General features: G+C 42.5%; 2 protein-coding genes across 4 annotated transcripts; both read right to left on the bottom strand.

Annotated features, from left to right (window-relative positions):
• Positions 1 to 1830: 1830 nt before the first annotated feature.
• On the bottom strand, positions 1831 to 5693 carry LOC122784372. 3 transcript variants are annotated; one of them, XM_044049619.1, is made up of 5 exons: positions 5364 to 5693; positions 4105 to 4344; positions 3406 to 3681; positions 2967 to 3094; positions 1831 to 2890 (listed from the first exon to the last, which is right to left on the bottom strand). In XM_044049619.1, exons 1-5 carry the CDS (start codon positions 5437 to 5439, stop codon positions 2852 to 2854), a joined length of 759 nt encoding a protein of 252 aa, XP_043905554.1. In that variant the 5' UTR covers positions 5440 to 5693; the 3' UTR covers positions 1831 to 2851. The 3 variants fall into 3 exon arrangements, with proteins under 3 accessions (XP_043905554.1, XP_043905553.1, XP_043905556.1); XM_044049618.1 differs by having other exon boundaries at positions 4105 to 4347; XM_044049621.1 differs by having other exon boundaries at positions 1831 to 2895; positions 4105 to 4347.
• Positions 5694 to 5762: 69 nt separating this feature from the next.
• On the bottom strand, positions 5763 to 19636 carry flvcr1 (FLVCR heme transporter 1). Its single transcript, XM_044049594.1, has 10 exons — positions 18501 to 19636; positions 17254 to 17398; positions 14846 to 14986; positions 14684 to 14751; positions 12640 to 12743; positions 12435 to 12545; positions 10856 to 10961; positions 10635 to 10746; positions 10328 to 10395; positions 5763 to 8036 (listed from the first exon to the last, which is right to left on the bottom strand). Exons 1-10 carry the CDS (start codon positions 19230 to 19232, stop codon positions 8016 to 8018), a joined length of 1608 nt encoding a protein of 535 aa, XP_043905529.1. The 5' UTR covers positions 19233 to 19636; the 3' UTR covers positions 5763 to 8015.
• Between the last annotated feature and the right edge of the window lie 1272 nt (positions 19637 to 20908).

Here is a 20908-nt window from a genome sequence, read left to right on the forward strand (position 1 = left end):
CCCCTAATCAGGTGTCTTTTAAAAAGCAGCACTCACTTTGAAGGGGCAGACTCAGGAAGACAAAGACAAATGAGTCTAAACCGGAGGCTAATGAGGCTAAGTACCTACATCACCGTAACCTGTCCTCACTTATCTATCCCACCCGCTCCACACTCATCCAACACCTTGTTGCAGGGGGCCTGTGGAACTGCCAGTCAGCTACCCGCAAGACTGAGTTCATCTCTGGCTTTGCTACTGAGCAATGCCTGGACTTCCTTTCTCTCACCGAGACTTGGATAACACCCTCCAACACAGCCACCCCTGCGGCTCTCTCCTCCGACAACTCTTACTCCCACAAACCCAGATCCACTGGCAGAGGTGGCGGGACAGGTCTGCTCATCAACCCCAACTGGACTTTCACTCTTTACCCACTGCAGTTGTTTGAATTTCATGCTGTAACTGTAACTCACCCAGTAAAACTCATCATTGTTGTCATCTACCGTCCACCAGGCCCATTGGGACACTTCTTGGAGGAACTAGATGTCCTCCTCTCAAACATCCCAGAAAATGGTCCACCACTTGTTCGTCTTGGTGACTTCAACATCCAGTCAGAGAAGTCATCCGATCTACTTCTTCTACTTTCATCTCTTTCTCTCTCACTTGCTCCTTCTCCACCAACTCACAGAGCCGGCAACCACCTTGACCTCATCTTCACCAGAAACCTCAAGGTAACTCCACTTCATGTCTCTGATCATTTCTTCATGTCCTACTCTCTCCCACTCTCCCAATCTTCTCTAACCTCCTTGATCCCCCCACGCCCCTCCTCCCTCCTCCCTTCTACCAATTCACTTTGTCAACCACTTCACAAAAAAGGTAGATGAGATTCGCTCTCCTTTCTCAACCCCACCTCCTGATCTCACCACTCTACCAACCACACTTTCAGCTCCTTCTCTATCCTCTTTCACCACTCTATCTCATGATCTGTCAACATTGCTGCAACAGCTCGATCTTGCAGATACATGTTGCACAACATCCGAAGGATTCTGCCTCTTCTAACCCAGAAGGCGGCACAGGTTCTGGTCCAGGCTCTTGTCATCTCACGCTTAGTTTACTGCAACTCCCTCCTGGCTGGTCTCCCTGCGTGTGCCATACGACCTCTGCAACTCATCCAGAATGCAGCAGCTCGACTGGTCTTCAAATTTACCAAAATTCTCCCACACTACACCGCTCCTCCGCTCCCTTCACTGGCTTCCTGTAGCTGCTCGCATCCGCTTCAAGACTCTAGTGCTTGCGTTCCATGCTACAAACGGATCCGGTCCAGCCTACATCCAGGACATGATCAAAACCTACACCCCAGCCCGCCCACTCAGCTCTGCATCGGCAAACCGGCTCGCTGCCCCCTCACTGAGAGGATCGCAGAGGCACTCGCAGAACTCGAGACTGTTCACTGTCCTCGCTCCCAAATGGTGGAACGATCTCCTTATCGACATCCGGACAGCTGAAAGCCTCCACATCTTCCACCGCCGACTAAAAACACATTTCTTCTGACTCTACCTCGACTAAGACGGCAACAAAAAAAACTTGCTTATACATCGCACTTATGACTAGCACTTCATAGTTTGGTTCTACTTGAAGCTCTTACTTACTTCTAGCTCTTATTTGTACCCAAATGTTTAAATGCACTTTTGTAAGTCGCTTTGGATAAAAGCGTCTGCTAAATGACATGTAATGACAACAAATAGCAACCACCAGGGGGCAGGATATAAGTTAACCACACTGGTGTTTATTAAAAATGCCCCTTTTTCCTCATAGAGTGCAATAGTTCAAAGGTCACACGTTTAAATGTACATCTTTACTGTGTGGGAGAAGTTTTATTTCATTTTCTTTGTTTACAGATGACTTACATGACTTGTATCACATCAGTTAAATGAAATATACGGAAAAGTGTACGTAACACAAAAGTAAACAAATATAAAATATGAGCGCAAAGTAAAAATGAACATGAAAGTGTAAGGACACAAATATACCAGCAAAAGCTTCACGATTCACTGTGACGTGACACATGCTATGATGTGTGTGTACATGTATGTTTAGAATAATAATAGCAGTGTGTTTAAATTCTTCAAATAAATTGTATTTTAATGAACATAAATGCATTGGGGACACTGCACACTCTATTTCAAAGCAAGACAATTGGAAAAAGGAATTGAATTTGATAATATTTGAGAATATTTTACAGAAAGTAAATATTTTACATTTCCTCTCCAGCATACGGCAACATGACTTCTTCCCCTCTTTTATTCATTTCTTAATGAAAGAAGAACGCTCTTCTTCTGAATAGTGTCTTGAACGACCCATTTGACTCAGCCAGCATATGCAGCGTCAGTGGCCTTGATCCTTAAATAAGAGCCACCTGTTTAACACCTATTTTCTTTTCACATAATCAACTGAACTTGGCACCGCTATTTTTTTGAACACGCCCCCTCAGTAAATGATTCAGTTTCACAGAATCAGCAGAATGCACTTCATGCCTGTTGGGTGTGTTGGTTTTCTATACCTTTACTAAACCTTCTAGAAACTTACTTGCTGTGTAGAAGTTGAAATTCTAACAAAAACAGTGATTTATCTTGCTATTATTTTGAACCCTAACCACATATGTACAGTGGGTACGGGAAGTATTCTGACCCCTACATATATGTATATTCCCTAAATACTTTTCTGTAGTTTATAATATGAGATGCAAATAGAAACTAAGAAAAAATAAAGAAAGTTAACTGGCTAAAGAACAGCGTGACAGTGACGGACAGCACCATTTAAGACACATTTGGTTTAGAGAAGAAAAAAAGAAAAGAGGAGGCTTTCACTTGTGGTTTCACACGCTCACTTCCATCACTCTTTGGCTTTTTGGATCCTGGACAGAGAAAAACAAACAAACACACATGAGGATGTCGTGTTCGCTGATTCTGTCCCGGCCTCAGTTCACTCACCTGTTTTTCTTTTCGTGTTTTGATGATGATGAGAACCGTGATCACAATCATCAGGATCAGGACTGACACACGCAGAGTCAACATGACGAAGCTCAGAGGAGACCACTCAGCAGCGTCTGTGGCAGCGTCTGTGGAATCACAGTGGAATCACAGTGGAATCAAATATGTGGAGTATATAATATAACATGTTATCAAAGTGGTCATGAACTTTTTTTCACCCTTTTAAATTTAAATTCTATATTTCATCTCAAATAATAGAATAAAGACCAAAAAGCCCCAGAATCATTGTCGTCCTGTGAAGAGCGTGGACCGCTCGCCACCGCCATCACGTTTGTGCGTTTGGTGGACACGTATCTCCACTTTGTTCCCGGTCGTCCACAAGACAGACAGTGTCTCCCAGTGAAAAGCAGAGTTAGCAGCCGCTGGTTTGTCGTCTCACCTCTGAAGACCAGCGTGTGGTTGGCCTCGATCATGACGTCGTACGTGTCATCCATCACCTGGCAGGTGTACGTCCTGCCGGGGTCGGCGTCCACAGTCAGGTTGGAGACACACGGGCCCTCTGCGACCTCGCACGCGTCGTCGTCGTGGAGCAGCTCGGTCCCCGTCTCGTCCAACCAGAGGATGTTACTCTGTCCACAGGGTGTGTAATGCGCGGCTCTGAACAGAGAGCACTGCAGCGTCACGCGACTGTCTCGCTGTGGTCCAGCGTCTGAAACTGAGAGAGGACAGGTGATAACGTTTCAGATGCTAGGAACCCTTTCTGGACATGCTTGAAAAACTTCCATCAGGTCCGTCACGTACATGGTTCATGCGTTCAATAATAATTGTTATATACAAATCTTTACTCTGCTGACACCTGGAGGACAAGGACACTCTTCTGAGGACGAGAATGATCACATTCTGGCCGGGGAAGACGGACGGCTTTGAAAGAGGAGTGAAGGAAACCGTCCCTCCACAGAGGAGGCGGACTAAGACGTGTCCAAAACGGCTCAACAAGTAAATAACAACAACAACGGTGAAGTCCAACACTCGCACAACAGCAGATTACCCACATTGTGGACCCCCTAAAAACAAACAACATTTCTGCCGTAGACAAACACAAGCTTGTCAAGTATAAAGTTGTAGAAATGAAACTCACCGCTCACGACGTACAGACACAGCGTGTCCTCCGGCGAGCTGTAGCAGCCGGCGTCCTCGGCCGTGACGTTGTCGATGTGCAGAGAGCAGTTGGCGCCCTGGCGCAGCGGCCTCTGGCGAGACACCGATCCATCACGGGTCCAAGCTAACGCGTCGCATGTTCCAAAACCACGCAGCGACAGAACGACGTCATCTCCACGTCTGCGGTAGGGACAGTTGGTTTTTCTGAGTTGTGCCGCTCCTGCTGCGGAAAAACAGCGACAGACACAATGTCCAGAAAAATCCATTTAAACACAGTTTGACAGAAGTTGAAGGAAGTCTCCTTATATTTTATAGACACTTCATAAATACCAGGTCTTATATGGTTATTTATGACATGGTGAAACAACAATTATTCCTCTTTATTTACACATCTTTGTCATAAAGCTCAGTTTTTGGAAAAACTGAGATAAGAGGTTCAAATGAACCTCGTCTCCATCGTACAGTCAACATAATCTGCAGGTTGTTACAGTGTTACGTTACCAGTGTTGGGAACGTTACTTTAAAAAAGTAATTAGTTATAGTTACTCACTACTTAAGTAACTGAGTTAGTAACTGAATTACTCGTTAGCAGTCAAAGTAACTATTTGCGTTATGGTTAAAAAAAAAGGATTTTTTTGTGTAGTTTTCACAAGTCAGTTGAAATGAGTACAACAGATGTTTGGACATAACTTTCTATATTTGTTGCACGTCGACAGACGGCAAGATGTTTCTCCTGCACTTCAAGTATTATCTTTGTAAGAAAAGTAAATAAAGTGCATTTAACTCTAGCAAATGAAATCAAACTTCAGAAATCAACCTGAGACAACAAAAGCAAACTTTTAAACAACCAAAAATGTGTGTTTTTTGCTGTAGTCTTATTCTTAATTAAATAAACTCTCAATAATCGGTGTTTTTGGCAACTAACTTTGTAGATGTGTGTCATTGTGAGATGCTTCATGCACACATTACATGTACGTTCTCAATCATAATCTCTTACCTAGCTGTGAGCCAGTTGGGATTACACAGTTTATTCAATCAATGCATAGTAACGCACCGCAAGTAACGTTAACGGCGCTGTAATTCGTTAGATTACCCCGTTACTGAGAAAATAACGCCGTTCTTCCAAACGCTGTGCGTTACAGAGGAAGCAGCAGACGAACGAACTCCAGGATACAGTTAAACTACAATACTTTAAACTTTCATTAAAAACAAACAAAAACAAAAAACAAGTCAAATTACCTTCAAGATGAGACACGAGAAAGAGGATGAACAGCAGCGCAGCCATCATGTGTCTGTCACAATCACTCCAACTCATCTGAGTGGGTTTCGAACTTCCTCGCTGTGGTCACAAACCTGTGTGATCAGGACTTCACCGCGTGTCCACCTCAAAGCCAGCTCGCGCTCCACAGGGTCAAAAAAAACCACGCGTGTCCACCTCAAAGCCAGCTCGCGCTCCACAGCGTCAAAGAAAAACACGCTGCTCAACGCACTTTGCTAAATAATAACTTGTTTGTACGCGTGTGTGTGTGTGTGTGTGTGTGTAGCACAAGATGTAAAGATAACACAATCATTGCACAATCGTTGGGGTTCAGGCCTCTATATGAGGCAACGTGCAGGCGTGATGAAAGGAATCTAAGGCATAGATGACGCTTTTATTTAAACACATCAAAGTAATAAAGAGTTACATATTTGACCTTTAAACAAACACTTAAATAAAGACAGGAACCTTTTTAGTTCAATTAAAGCTGAAGTCATCAGTGTGTGTGTGGGGACCTAATTCTGGTTACACGCTCACATTACGAGGACATGTCTTCCTGATGGGGGACAAACATCAAGTCCCCATAACGTACATGAGCTCATTTTAAGGTGAAGACATGTTTTAAAGTTAAGGTCAAGGTTAAGGTTAGGTTAAGTCTACAGGAAGTGACTGTAAGTCAACGCAATGTCCTCTGAAGTCATGGGAACCAGCCTCTGTGTGTGTCGTAAAACAACAGGAAGACACAGACGTTGCAGTAAAACACTTGAATTTAATTAAAGTGAAGAGCGCTTACTGTACAAAAAGGTTTCAGAATCGGTCCAGCAGATGGCGGCAGTGTCTCGTCTCCTCTGTGTCGCCGAGGACAATCTGGTTTTCTACCAAGAATATTTGACAGTCGCTTTTAGAAAGACACGAGCGCGCAGTTAAATAACAGCTTTTGTAAGGACTGACTTTTGGGGCTTCAGTTATTTTGTCTCCACATTAGAAATAACGAAGAAAAAAAAAAAACTTAAATAAATAATTAAAAAGTAAAATTCCTACATACGCAAAAGTATTAGCATTAAAGTACAAATGTATAGGAGTACTTATAAGTACTTATTATGAAGAAAAAAAAGGGTGAAAATCGTCTTTCATGGGTTTCAGTTCTTAAATGTTTTAACAGGCAAAGTTGGGCCTGCTGTAGTGAAGTCTCTGTTTAATCTTAATCTTAATCTTAATCTGCAATAACACATTTTACTCATTTGTTGATCTGAATAGTGGCAGAAAAGAAGGACAGTGAGGGGACACATTACTTAAAAGGACAAATTAAGTGTATAAAGTTACTTCCAATCATTCATTTTGATGCATAACTGGTTTAGGTAAACTTTTTTTTTTACATGTAACAGCTGGTAAATAAAGCGATGTAACGTCCAGTATTTGTTGTGTTACATATTTGTGCGTCTGCTGTCCATTTTGTAGACAAAATCCTACGATACGAGATGCGACGTTCTCAGCTCCACGCCACATTTTCTTTTTTTGGACATTGCGCTGTGCAAGTGTTTTTACGGTTGTGCTTTGAACTCAGGACATGGTCACGTTACATTTAGTCTGGGTTTGGTTCCAGTGGATGGGACCGGGTCGGGTAGAACATCACAGAAAGTAACACATTTTTTGCACCTGTGAAGAATTCTACACCAGGAATGACTCGACGCTACGCTCGCTTGTAGCACATCAACCAACAAGCTATTAATAACACATTTGTGCTCACGCATGTGGTCAGATATTGTGTTTTGACAGCCGGCCTTTCCATGTGGTTTGCATGTTCTCCCTGCGTGTGCGTGGGTTTCCTCCGGGTTCTCCGGCTTCCTCCCACAGTCCAAGAACATGCAATATGGGGATTAGGTCAACTGGACACTCTAAACTGACCATAGGTGTGAGAGTGAACAGTTGTTTGTCTCTATGTGTGTGGCCCTGCGATGGACAGGGTGTGACCCCGCCTACCGCCCTATGTCAGCTGGGATTGTGATGGAGGATGGAGTGGTAGACAATGAGTGAGTGAGCGATCCAGTGACTTTAACAACTATCAGACCTGTATCGATGCCAATTACCACCAAATTCCATTGTCCAGTCGTGTAGACCTGTGATTCCTCTGAAGTCAGCAGTCCGGTTTCAATCGAAGGTGCCACACTTCTGCGTGCCGCTCTTCTTCAGTTTACTTTCATCTAAAATGACTCCATCAAGAGAAAAAAAACCAGAAAACTTCATCTGTCCAGGAGTTTGGGGATTTGAAGGAGCTGGGTCTCCTTTCAAAACAGTGTTGGATGGAAGGTTTAACCAACCCCCATCTGGTGCCTCTTAGTCCCTCCCCCAGTGTCGAGTGCAGCAATGCTTGATTGGCTCAAATCCAGAGCTTTAAACATTTCCAAGACATCCAAGAAATTATGCTTGGCAATAAAAATCAAGTTCACCTTTCAGTGCATCACATAGACTGTGGTGCCAACATGTTTCCCAGGGCAGCAGGGAGACAGGAGACTGTCCTCTCTCTCCTGTGATTTAGAGACTTCGGGTTCAGGTTTCACAATGAGGTTTTCACAGGAGAAGCTGCGTGAGGACTCCAGCTCGACTGCGTTGGGTTTCTTGTCTACAGAGCCGTCCTAGGGACACTCATTAGGGACCTGGGAGAACAAAACAGAAAAGTCAACGTCGATACGGTGAGGGAAAACACTCTGTTCTGGGTGGAGTGGCTCAGTGGTTAAGCCCGGTACCCTGTGTGCGAAAGACATCATAGTCGTAATGGTCGCAAGTTCGACTCCACCCCTGGCTGATTGTACTCAATTCCATTGTAACTCGCTTTGGATAAAAGCGTCTGCTAAATGACATGAAATGGAAAAAAAAATGTCTCTGAACACTTTCCACCAACATCTAAATACTACAAAATCTGACCCCACAAAGAAACAGGACCTTCCTTAAACAATCTTCAGGAAATCAGGGACAGTTAGAAGATCAGAAGGACGGGTGAGACGGACGGCACTTCAACTGTGACCCTGCAGAATGGAGGAACAAGGACTGATTGAAGAGGCACCAAAGAAGATTTAAGGGCTTGGTCTTTGCAGAGAACCTTCAGGAATAGTTAGAGGCCATCACTTGGTGGCAAGGTTACATTTCAGAGGAGACAGCTTTTAAGAGCGTCGCCTGGAAGCAACGCCGAAGAGGAGACAAAAACATCCAATAAGGTCATTTCACGGGAGGGACTGAGGGTTGTCCTTTTCTAAAGGGTTTTCCGAATAATTTAAGGGACCAAGACAGGGAGAGGAGAATAGTGGAGCCATTAAAGTGTAGAGAGCAGATTTGCGGCCATGAAAACAACATATGAAGCTCTGAGTGGGCGGAGTGGCTCAGTGGTTAAGACAGGTACCCTGTGTGCGAAAGACATCATGGTCGCAATGGTCACAAGTTCGACTCCACCCCTGGCTGATTGTACTCAATTCCATTGTAAGTCGCTTTGGATAAAAGCGTCAATGACATGTAATGTAATAATAAGAACAAATTTGTACAGATCAGAGCGAGACAATAATACAGCAACAACAATAATGAATACAGTAAACACTAGTATGTACAGGGTTTTCCAGGCCTGGAAATAGTTTGGAATTAAGTTTTTAATTAGGAATCCCCCGATCCAAAATAAAATATATCGGACATAAGATGAACGTAACTAAGTCAGCAAGCCCTAACAGTATGCTAACTTTTACTCACGAGTGAAGTTAGCAAGCCCTAACAGGATGCTAACTTTTACTCTCAAGTGAAGTTAGCAACCCATAACAGGATGCTAACTTTTAAGCACAAGTGAAGTTAGCATGCTCTAAAATGATGCTAACTTTTATTGTGTTACATTACATGTAATTTAGCTGACCCTTTTATCCAAAGCGACTTACAAAGGAATTGAGTACAACCTGCCATGGGTGGAGTTGAACTTGCGACCATGAAGTCTTTTGCACACAGGGTACCAGTCTTAACCACTGAGCCACTCCACCCCCCTCAACGTTTATGCACGAGTGAAGTTAGCATGCTCTAAAAGGATGCTAACTTTTACACATGTGTGAAGTTAGTATGCTCTAAAAGGATGCTAACTTTTACACGTGAGTGCTTCCCCTTGGTCATATCATCCGTCATCATGCACTTCATTTTCACTGTTACACCGACAACACCCAGGTATACATATCCACCAAATCCATTCTCTCCACCGTCACACACTGCCTTTCCGACATTAAAACCTAGATGGACCACAATTTCCGCAAACTCAACAGCAATAAAACAGAACACATCCTCACCGGACCCAAATCTCTCCTCCCATTGGCCCAGAACATCTCCCTCACCATCGACGGCCACTCAATCACTCCCTCCCCCTCCGCACGCAATCTCGGCGTTATCCTGGACTCCACCCTCTCATTCAAACCCCACATAAACTATATAACCAAAACATACATTTCCACCTCCGCAATATAGCCCGTCTCCGTCCCTGCCTTTCACAATCCACTGCAGAAATCCTCATCCATGCCTTCATTACCTCCAGACTGCTGCCCGTCTGCTCACCCGCTCCAGTGACCACATTCCACAGGCTCCCTGTTCCATACCGCATACAATACAACGTATTGTATATCTCACCGACCTCCTCCACCTACACTGTCCCACCCGCCGCCGCCAACCTCCTCACTCCCCTCAGGACAAAGCACCGAATCCTGGGGGACCGAGCCTTCGATGCGGCCGCCCCCACTCTCTGGAACTCACTCCCACAACCCATCAGGAACTCATTACTCAGACTCATTACAGACATTAAAATAACTGTAACTGTTTGGACAGACACTGAAACCTGTTTCTGGCAGTTTTATCCCTCGAGTAAAAGTCAGCGGGACACACTGGTCCCAGCAGATCATGAATATTCAGCACGCGTGTGCGTCTGTGAACTCACCGCTCGCAGGTTTTTACCGGCTGCTCCCATGTTCACGTTGTGTCTTTTCAGTTCTGACTTGATTAACGCTGAAACAGAGAGACAGTGTTCAAATAGAAGCATTTCAAATATTTATTTAGAACTTCATTAACATTAACCATAACCAGTTCATGACTAACCCTAAACTTAACCACAATTCAAATCTTAGTCCTAAACTTAAACCAGTTCCTCAGAAATGAAATGCTGCTTCAATAGGACCATGTGTGTTTATATATGTATATATAGTTATAACTACGCACACACACACACACACACACACGGAGCGTACCTGTGAGCAATATTCCGAGTAAGATCCAAACACAGAGGAAGATGTTTCCAACCAGAGGATTGTAATCTGTGGTCAGTCTGCCCTGAATCAGTGTGAAAATGATCCCGAATATCTACACACACACACAAACACACACACACACACAAGAATGTAAATGATTGTAAAATTCAATAAAGCTATTCTGCAGGTTAGAACCTTCAGGACACGCTGCATGTGTGTACCTGAGCGAACGCGTTGAGGAGGCCTGACGACGTTCCTTCAGACTCTGGGTAAGTGATCTCCACGCCGAACTCAAAGCCCAGCGGCAGGTAACCAGTCATGAAGAACCTGAGACGCAGACGTTAGTTTGTTTTACAGAGGGCCACAATGATTCAGGAAGAAAAGAGCCATACATTGAATTATTTAAGACTTTTCTTTTCTCTGCTGCCGATGTCCTTTCACTATATTTTAAACAAAAGAGGATGAGGTAAAAAGGTAAAAAAACAATTCTGAATTTTATTTTTTAAATTAAATTCATGTGTGGCCCCAATCCTCTTCCAAGTAGTCCATATACATTATAAAACATGCAAATGTACATATCCACGTTAGCTAAAGCAAAAAGAGATTTTTTATTTGTTTCTGTGATTGATCATTGTGTTATTGTTGTAGTAAGTTATAGGTAAGTTTCATTTGCAAGTTGTTTTTGTGTATAGGTTAAAAAGGCAACTTTGAAACCTAAGTTGTTTCTGCTTTCAGAGATTTTGTTTGTTAGTCAAAGTCAAATATACTTGTTGTAGTGTTTGGACTAAATTGTGAGTGAAGCCATTTTCTTGTCTTTCTTTTTTGTTTACTGGAGGTAAGATTAGGTTTGTTAGAGTTAAGTTTTTGTTTGTTTGTTACTTTGGCATTGCTCTACACGTAACAATACAGGTGCTGGTCATATAATTAGAATATCATCAAAAAGTTGATGATATTCTGCTCAGGTGTTATGAGAGCCCTGGTTGTTCTGACAGTGGCCTTCAGCTCTTCTGCATTGTTGGGTCTGGTGTATCACATCTTCCTCTTCACAATACCCCATAGATTTTCTATGGGGTTAAGGTCAGGCGAGTTTGCTGGCCAATTAAGAACAGGGATACCATGGTAGTAAATCCCAAACTATTCCTTTAATGCTCATATCCAGTAACATTTACTGGATAATATGGATGCTCTTGTGTGAAAGTAGCCCACAGCAGCAGATTTAACCCCCGCTGTGGAGTGAGTGTTTACAGATGCAGGGAGCAGCCTCTTATCTGCAGCTGCCGTGTTTCATCCAACAACAATGAGACAAAGACGCAGCTCTCATGCCCGTCGAGTCCTTGTTTGTTGTAGACACTGAAATGTCAAACCTGCGGGGCATAAAAGCCCAATACCATGGCTACATTAGCTGCTAACATCAAACTCCAATGCCATTTTATCTGGCTACAGTATGCTAATGTGAAAGCCCAATGCCATACATAAGGCGCTAATGTCAAATTCCAAGGCCATGGTATGTGGCTACATTAGCTGCTAACGGCAAACTCCAATGTCATTTTATTTCTCGATATCATGCTAACATGAAAGACTGTTGCCACGGCTACATTAGTTGCTAAAGTAAATAATTGTGGCCAAAGCTTTTTGGACTTTTTTGTCGCTAACCTAAGGGAGGGAGATGCTAATGGCAGCAACCATTCATAACAAGTTATGAGTGGTGGCAATTTTTTTCCAATTTAAAGCTGATATATATTCATTAAAACAGGTCGTACATAAAGCAAACACGTGGAACTGAGTGAACGCTGGTCATACCCAAGGACTCCACCAGTGAAGAAGACCAGGTAGATGTTGTTCAGGTCCAGAGTGAAGGTGAAGACCACCATGCCCAGAAACGACAGGACGTAGACTATCAGAGTCGTCATCCTGGAAAACCGATGTGATCAGGTTTAGATCAGGTCTAAATAAAATACATTAACAGATGACTGTGTGTGTGTGTGTGTGTGTGTGTGCTACCTACTTGTATGTCTTGGTGTGGTCCAGCCACAGACCACAGAGGATAGACCCAACCATTCCAGCGACAACCAGGGTCAAACCAATTCTCCCAGCGTTCAACTGCTGGTTCTGAGGAGAGGAGACAAGAAGAGAGGAGAGTGATGAAGATTTTCATCATTATCAGCAATTGTTGTTTCCATGGTAACCACACACCCTTCCTTCTAGAACCCTATGATTTGCGCTATGTGCAAAAATGTGGACGGAATCAGCTGTTAAATGTATTCCACATTTAACAGCTGATTCCGGTCAGAATTTGGTCAGAAAGTGAGTTTGGAACGTTTTGCAGAGACCCGGGTGGAGGGGGGGAGAGAGGTGAGGAGGTATGTTTGCAACAATGAAACTATATTTACGGCAACTGCACTGCGAAAGTTATTTCAAAAAGAAAAGAAACAACAACAAAAACAGCTGATGGAAATATGACAAGAAAAGATAACACCTACCATCCAAGTTATTTAATTTCAAACGTTAAGAGTTTATAATGTCCACTTTTTTATGTACTGTTTAACAGTGTAGCTCACAAATAAAGTGAAATGAAAAGTAGTAATAAGTGTATTTAAAGTAAATATTGTATTAGATATTATTATTATCTATATATGGTGACATGAGACAAGATCTGGTCTTAAAGGCCACATAGACCGGAAGCTCCAATTAACGCTGCGTTTGTGTGTGTGTATCTGCATCATGACCTCGTTTATGAAACCCTAAAGTTTCAAAACAAACAGTTCAGCCACTGCTGAGAAAATAGGGTTTTATTGTTTTCCTGGGCTCTGTGAAGTGGATCGGCACTTCCGTATGTTGATGATGTCATCAGTATACCTCACCACTCCTCCCACCACTGTAGCGCCTCCTGGTGCGGGCACTAGTCCGGGCGCATCCGGTTGCGTACATTCAACCGCAGAAGAAGAAGAACTACTCTCGTTGTAGCTGCTGAGATGCAGAGCATCCACCGTGCCAGAGGGGGAGCTGTGTATCTGAGAGCTGGCCTATCTATTACGTCACTTCCAGGTACCTGGCCAATCGCAGGACAATGGGAAAGCTCTCGTTGGCTGGCCAATCACAACACAGTCCACGTTCTGGGTTTTGGTCTGAAATAACGCGGCTGATGAGAGATCGGCTCGTTTGCAGCGACTAGGAGGTTTTTAATCATGAAAACAAGTTAATATATGTAAGTAGACCTCCATAACTAACATATGTGCGATACAAGCATTCTATGTCACCTTTAAGATTTCTTTTTCCTTGTTTAAAGGCTGCTGTATGCAGCGTTATATCCACATATTACTGATTTTATTTATATCCTGATATATTATGTTGACATAAAAAGGGATAAGGCTTTATTTGTGTGTGTGTGTGTGTGTGGGCTGCAGGCATGCGTGAAAGCAGCTAATGAACTCAGAGCCACAGACAATAAAACTTGTGTCATCAAAGTCATCAGAAGAGTCTCTTGTTCTTCTCTCACTCAGTTTTTGCCTCCCTGTCCGCCGAAAGATTCAGGTGTTTCATTTATGGGAATTAATAGTAATAAACTGGAGATTTTCAAAGTTGAAGGTTGGGAACATAAATATAGTTGGTAAAAAAAATTAAGTGTAGCATAATCTTGGCTAAAACAATTAGTGAATACAGTTAGAGTAGCAGTAACATGCAGTTAGAGTAGCAGTAACATGCTAATCCTCAATCACAGTGACATATCACAAACACTACTTACTGCAGGGCCATTGAGGCCACGCTCCCTACATCGGAGGTCTCAAACTCTCAGTTTGACACCTCCTCTCAGTCTAATGCCATTTTTTTTGGCTACAGTATGCTAATGTGAAAGCCCCATTGCCAGGGCGACATTAGCTGCTAATGCCACATTAGCAATCCATGTCATGTGGCCCAACTAATAGAATAATTTTACATCACAAATACAATGTTGTCGTGAACTAAATATCGTTCCAAGTCAACATAATTTTATTTAGAAATTTGATCTACTTTCACAGTCATCAATCACTGGCAGTTAATTCTAGTTTTACCTCATAGCAGGCCATGATCATCTGGTTGAGGAGCGTCGAGACGGAGTAGAAGGCTCCAGTGAGTATACCTGCAGACAGAAGAAGAAGAAGAGGTCAAGTGTTGACACGACGCACTCACCAACCCCACTAAAATAAACACTGGTGCTGGATCGTTGAGTTTACCGTAGCTGATGAGCAGCAGGATGAAGGCTTTATTCTTCATCAGGTTGAGGATGGACTGCTTGTAGGAGTAATCATCGGGAGGAGTGTCTGGTAGGACAGCCTGGGCCTGACTGGGGGGGTGGGCTGGACGATCCCTGATGACTGTGGAAGACACAGTACAAGAGTAATAATATAATATTTTAAAGACAAAAACACTGCTGTGGAAGGATTTGTATGGGGCCCAGGTGGGCTCCCTGAGAAACTCCCACAGGCCACACATTTATTTTCATTCACATCTTTCTTTATTTCTCAATCTTAATATTTTTTCAGGAGGAGATCATCTCATGATCTTTGTACAGTGACAATTATTCTCCCTTTGTATTTATTTTATTTTACCTGTATTTTACCAGGGCTCTATAGCTCCCCCAGAGGTTCACTCATTGTCAGACAGAAGGAATTCTTTGGGAATTTTTGAGGCGGGAGAAAGTGGAAAAATTTTATTAAAATGCTAAATTTTGGATTTCTTTCCATCGTGTCTAAGTCGCACATTGTTGTTACAATTTTAACCAAACACCAAACACTAGTACACTTGTTGCTCTCATTAGAGCTGCAACTAACGATTATTTTCACAATTGATTAATCTATCGATTATTTTCTTGATTAATCGATTAATCATTTGGTGTTCAGAATATCAGAAAACTTGTTGAAAAAATGTTGATCTTTGTTCATCAAACCTGGAAATGATGATGTTCTCAAATGTCTTGTTTTGTCCACAAACCAAAATGATTCACTTTAAATGATATCTTTGTTCTCCAGAGCAAAGAAATTAAGAAAATATTCACATTTAAGAACCTTAAACAAATCGGAAATCTTGTTTTAATCATGAAAAAAGCTTCTAACCGATTGTCGATTAATTTAGTAATCGTTTCAGCTCTAGCTCTCGTGATTCCAAACAAATTTCTAATGCACTTCCACTATGTCGGCCCACCCAGAAGTGGGCCATTTTGGAAAAAAAAAAAAAAGCTAGTCCACGCATTTGAACAAACTTGTCCTCGTGTGTTTGAGCTAGCCGCGTCAAACTCTGTCCATATGTTCTAGACAGATTAATGATTAAAAGCTATCAAAGGATTTTCTCTACGTCAAAAGCCGTGGTAATTTGTAATTTTTAGTGTATGTCATTTTTTTCCAGCCTTTAAAACCAATTAAAGTCGTCACAGAAAATCTAAGGTACAGTAGGAAGGTGACGATGGCGTACGTACTGCTTCTTTAATAACTTGTTTCTTACAGTGTTTTGACAGTAACATTTGCCTCAGCGGAGCATGCTTTGCAAGTTAGCCCTCGCGGGCGTTTTGTGGTGGGGAGTTTTCTGACAAACCAGAAGCAAGAAAGCAAACTCCTGTCTGATGGGTTCATCTCTTGTGAAATGTGAATATGTTCCGGTTTCTTCGCACCATATTAGAAATAAAATCAATAAAACAAGACATTTGAGATCATTTACAGGTTTGGGAAACACTGATCAACGACGACACTTGACTCACATTAAGATTAGAAACATAAAAAACAAACTCAGCTATTAATTCAATGCTACTCTAACTTTAACTCAACGTAATAGTTTGGGGTTTTTTTTAAGAGAGTTTTCATGTTTTAGGCAATCAACAAAAAGCTCACCGAATAAAAATATATCCTGGCTTAAACTGACGATATTGTAAGAATATGTACACAACTTTAATTCTGCTGTATGAGAACTTTTGCGACTTAAATCTGACGTTTTGTGTCACTTCGTAAACCACTCACCCTCCCACACCAAACCACATAGAGGAAATCAGTGATTTTAACATCACACACACAGGAGTTGTTGATCCACTGCTGCCTCCATCACTAAGTTCAAGTCTTATTTTGTCTCTTCGGCTTTTGAAATCCTTTATTCAGATTTACCTCAGTGACACAAAGTGACCACACGGGGCTGCAGTAGACCAGCAGCTCCTGTGTCCCCACGAGCTAAAATCACTGATTTTCTCTATGGACTTTGGTGTGGGAGAGTTAGCAATATATAAACTTGTGTCCAGTCAGAAAGAATACCTGAACTATCACTTTAAACTGGAAAGTTAACATTCCCAATGAAGGAATTTCGGATTTCTTGAAATCAAAAACCAAAATAACGTTTTTGGGTTTTTTTAATAAAATGCAGTTTGGACCCTATTTGTCCTCAATTTTGTCCCAGTGAGAGACACATGTCCTAGTGGATTAGTGTGTGTTCTGTTTAAAATCCCCACTGGGACATCAAAGTGAGGACACACACACACGAGCAGCTCTGTTCTAATGGACAGGAGAGCACATGTGGTCACGTCAGTCAGAGCAGATGGCAGCGCTGGGTAAATGGCAGACATTTACCCATGATGCAAAGCATCTCTTTTGTGTTTGCGGCGTACCTATAAATGTGAGGAGGAAGAGGGCGGTGGAGACGGCAGCCGTGCCGTAGAACATCACCCTGATGTTGTGACCTGTCAGCTCCACGTCATTAGGAGTGGTGGGAACCAACACCGGAGGCAGCAGGAAGCCAATGGCGACGCCCAGCTGAGGACGACAGACAAACAGACGCTAGCCAATTTAACAAAAGAGCCACTTAATAAAATCTACACTTAAATTATTAATTTATGATCTCTTAAAAAATGTCTCTTACTCCTTTACCTCAACTGGAGACTCCCACACCAAAGCCCATAGAGAAAATCAGTGATTTTAACATCACACACACACAGGAGCTGCTGGTCTACTGCTGCCTCGTGTGGTCACTTTGTGTCACTGAGGGAAGTCTGAGTGAAGGTTTTCAAATGCCGTATGACAAAATAAGACATTTGAACTTAGTGATGGAGGCAGCAGTGGATCAACAACTCCTGTGCGCTGTGATGTTAAAATCACTGATTTTCTCTATGGGGTTTGGTGTGAGAGAGTGAGTGGTTTATAAACTTCAGTTTCCTGTTGGAAAAGTCTCACTGTGAGATAAGGACGTGAAACATTTTCTTAAAGATATCAAGACTTGAACTGGTATAGATTTTTACGAGCCTTTTGATTAGCAGCTAAAATCTGCTGGCAACTAAAAAACACCTGAACTATGACTTCATTCATTCATTAATCTGCCAGGTGCAAATGTGAGTTTTGTGTTCAAATAGTCGCTAAAATGGGAGTCAAATTTAAATCAAGGATATTTCATAATCTGGCAAAGCAAAGGCTGTTTACGCAGGATTTAGAAATGATCCATTTGTGATCATATCCTAACATACATATATATATATACATATATATATATATATATATACACATATATGTATATATACGTATATATATATATATATATATATATATATATATGTATATATATATATATATATATATATATGTATATGTGTGTATATATATATATATATATATATATATATGCACACACACACATCTATTTTGAGGCTGCAACTACTGCTTATTTTGATAATCAAATGTGGTCGAGTAAATGCAAGAAAACGTTGATCGCCGTTTCTGAAACTTCAAAGAAACTTGTTTAAATTATTGAAAAAATATTTCCAAGTGTTGAGAAAACTCTGCCTCATTTACTTGGGGACCCCAAAAATGTCTCCCGCGACTCATCTGCGGGCCCCAGACCCAGTGTTTGGTGCACATCACTGACCTGGTTCCCCAGCACAGCTGCGGCGCACGCCGTGGAGACCTCGCGGGGGCCGAACCACACCGAGGCGAGGCGGGACGGCAGGCCGAGGATGAAGACCTGCGCCACGGAGCAGACGACCTGCGCCGCCATGGTGACCCCGAACAGGTCGGGCCGGACGCTGGCGCACTTGAGCCACGCGCCGGCGCAGTTGAGGCCCGCGCCGAGCAGCGCGGTGAGCCGCAGCCCCCGGCGGTCCAGCAGCCAGGTGGCGGGGAAGATGAGCGGCACGTAAGCGACCATGTAGACGATGGAGAGCCAGTCCACCTCGCTGTTGCTGACGCCGTAGTAGCTCGTGAACACGTTGGCGATGATGCTGTAGTGAATCCACTGGAAGGCGTTGACCAGCGAGTACAGGCTGAAGACGGCGAGCACGGCGAAGCGGCGCAGGTACAGCCGCGTCTCCAGGCGCGTCTCTTCCTCCTCCTCCTCCTCCGCCGCCGCTTCTCCTGCTCCTCCGTTGGGCAGCATCGCCTCTCTTTCATCCGGCTTCTCTTCTAACTCACCGCCCTCTTTGTCTTCCTCCTGCGGCAGCGGCAGGAGCGGCAGGGCGGAAGCGGCGTCGTCGTCGTCCTCTTTCCGCCGCTCCACCGCCGCTGCGTCACCGTCAGACTCCGGTGTCTTCACCGCCGTGATGTTGTCAGGTGAACCGGCATCCGCGCGCAGATGCTCCTGCACGAGCTCGCCGGCGACCATGTTGTCCGCGCGGCGTCGGCAGTCTCTGATCTTCCGCTTCTTCTTTTTCTTGTTCTCGTGACAGATGAGTGGTGGAGAGATGAAGCAGGAAACGCGGCCGCCGCGCGCTCTGGTTCGCTCATTCAGTTACAATGAAACGATGCTTCAAACAACGAGAGTGATGGCGGTTAATAAAATAAATTTAAATAACAACAAAAGTAGCGAGAGAGAAATAAAACTAACACCTCATATTCATCATGATAAGATAATCTACCTCTCTCTCTCGCTCTCTCCCCCCTCTTTATCTCTCTCTCTTTTGTGTGTGTGACACACGTTGCCTTCCGATTCCCGGGAACCAATCGCGTCCCAGGCTGAATCATCCTGGACCATGTGGAGGCAGAGAAGCCATGATGGAACTGTACACTACTGTAGCGCGCACACACACACACACACACACACACACACTGTAATACATACACACACGCAGTATTAACAATGATAATTAAAGATAATTACAATGTTTAACTGCCTGATTTACTCTGTCTAAACTGCATATACTTTAAATGATCTTAATATTAAATATCTATGTACAGTATATACAAAAGCATGTTTATACTTTTATGTCCTTCACTATATTTGCTGCTGTAACAATGGAAAAACTATTGTATCTCATCGTATCTCAATTATTATTTCATTACCTTACATCTTATCGTCTCTTTCAGGACCTTATTTTATGGTATTGTGTCATAAACATGTTGCTAAAGTTTAAACTGTGTACTGCAGCTCTGTGTCCATATGCTGCGCTCATAATCTGCTCTAATCCTATTCTGAGCCCGTGTGAATCCACAGCAGGTGATTTTCGTCTGGTCCACGTCAAAGAAAGAAGAAAAACTGAAATTTACATCAAATATACGTTCATTTGTACGTTTCTCAGGCTTCTTTAAGGGCTCTCAGCTGTTCTCAGGAGGGTCAGATAACCTTTGACCCCCCCGTGGAGTAGGAGGAGAGCGCTCACTCTGTCTCAGTTTTCAAAAACCAACACCAGGAAAAATAACTGCTCACTAAAAACAAAAATGTGTGTGCGTGCGTCCGTGCGTGCATGTGATACATTTCTGGTTCTATAGATTTGATCCATTTCTGAAATAAATAACTTTTTGTCGTTAAGTTACAGATACTTTTGACTTTAAAAGCATTTAAAAGCAAATGTTTTAAACGTAACAGAAGTAAAAAGCGGACAGAATTCTGAATAATTATCAGGTAACAAATATACAATTATTGAGTCTCATTTGCAAAAAATGTTCATACAAAGTCGACGTTTGTTGTGTTATTGTTGAATTGTGGGTAATTATTTAGTAGTGTTTATTGCACGTGAGTAAAACGAAATAACAAATGAATAATAATTACTTTTTTATTGTTTCCGTTTGTTCAAGTTTTGTGACATTTGCCAAAAGTAAAAGAAAAGGATAAGAAAAAGAGGGAAAATGACAGGAAAAGAAAATAATCATCAGGAAAATTATTTTTTTTTGATTTATATTTATTTTTGAAATGTTTTTCTAATTTCTGTTCTTACTTTTTAACAAAAGCACAAGAAAACCAACCAAAAAACTAAATGGAACTTATTATTTTGTATTTATTGTTGCCGTTTTCCTTGTTTGTTAAGTATAAAAAAGTCAAGTTTGATTATATATTTGTTTTGT

This window comes from Solea senegalensis, linkage group LG17 (assembly GCF_019176455.1).
Source record: "Solea senegalensis isolate Sse05_10M linkage group LG17, IFAPA_SoseM_1, whole genome shotgun sequence".
Lineage (NCBI taxonomy): Eukaryota > Metazoa > Chordata > Actinopteri > Pleuronectiformes > Soleidae > Solea > Solea senegalensis.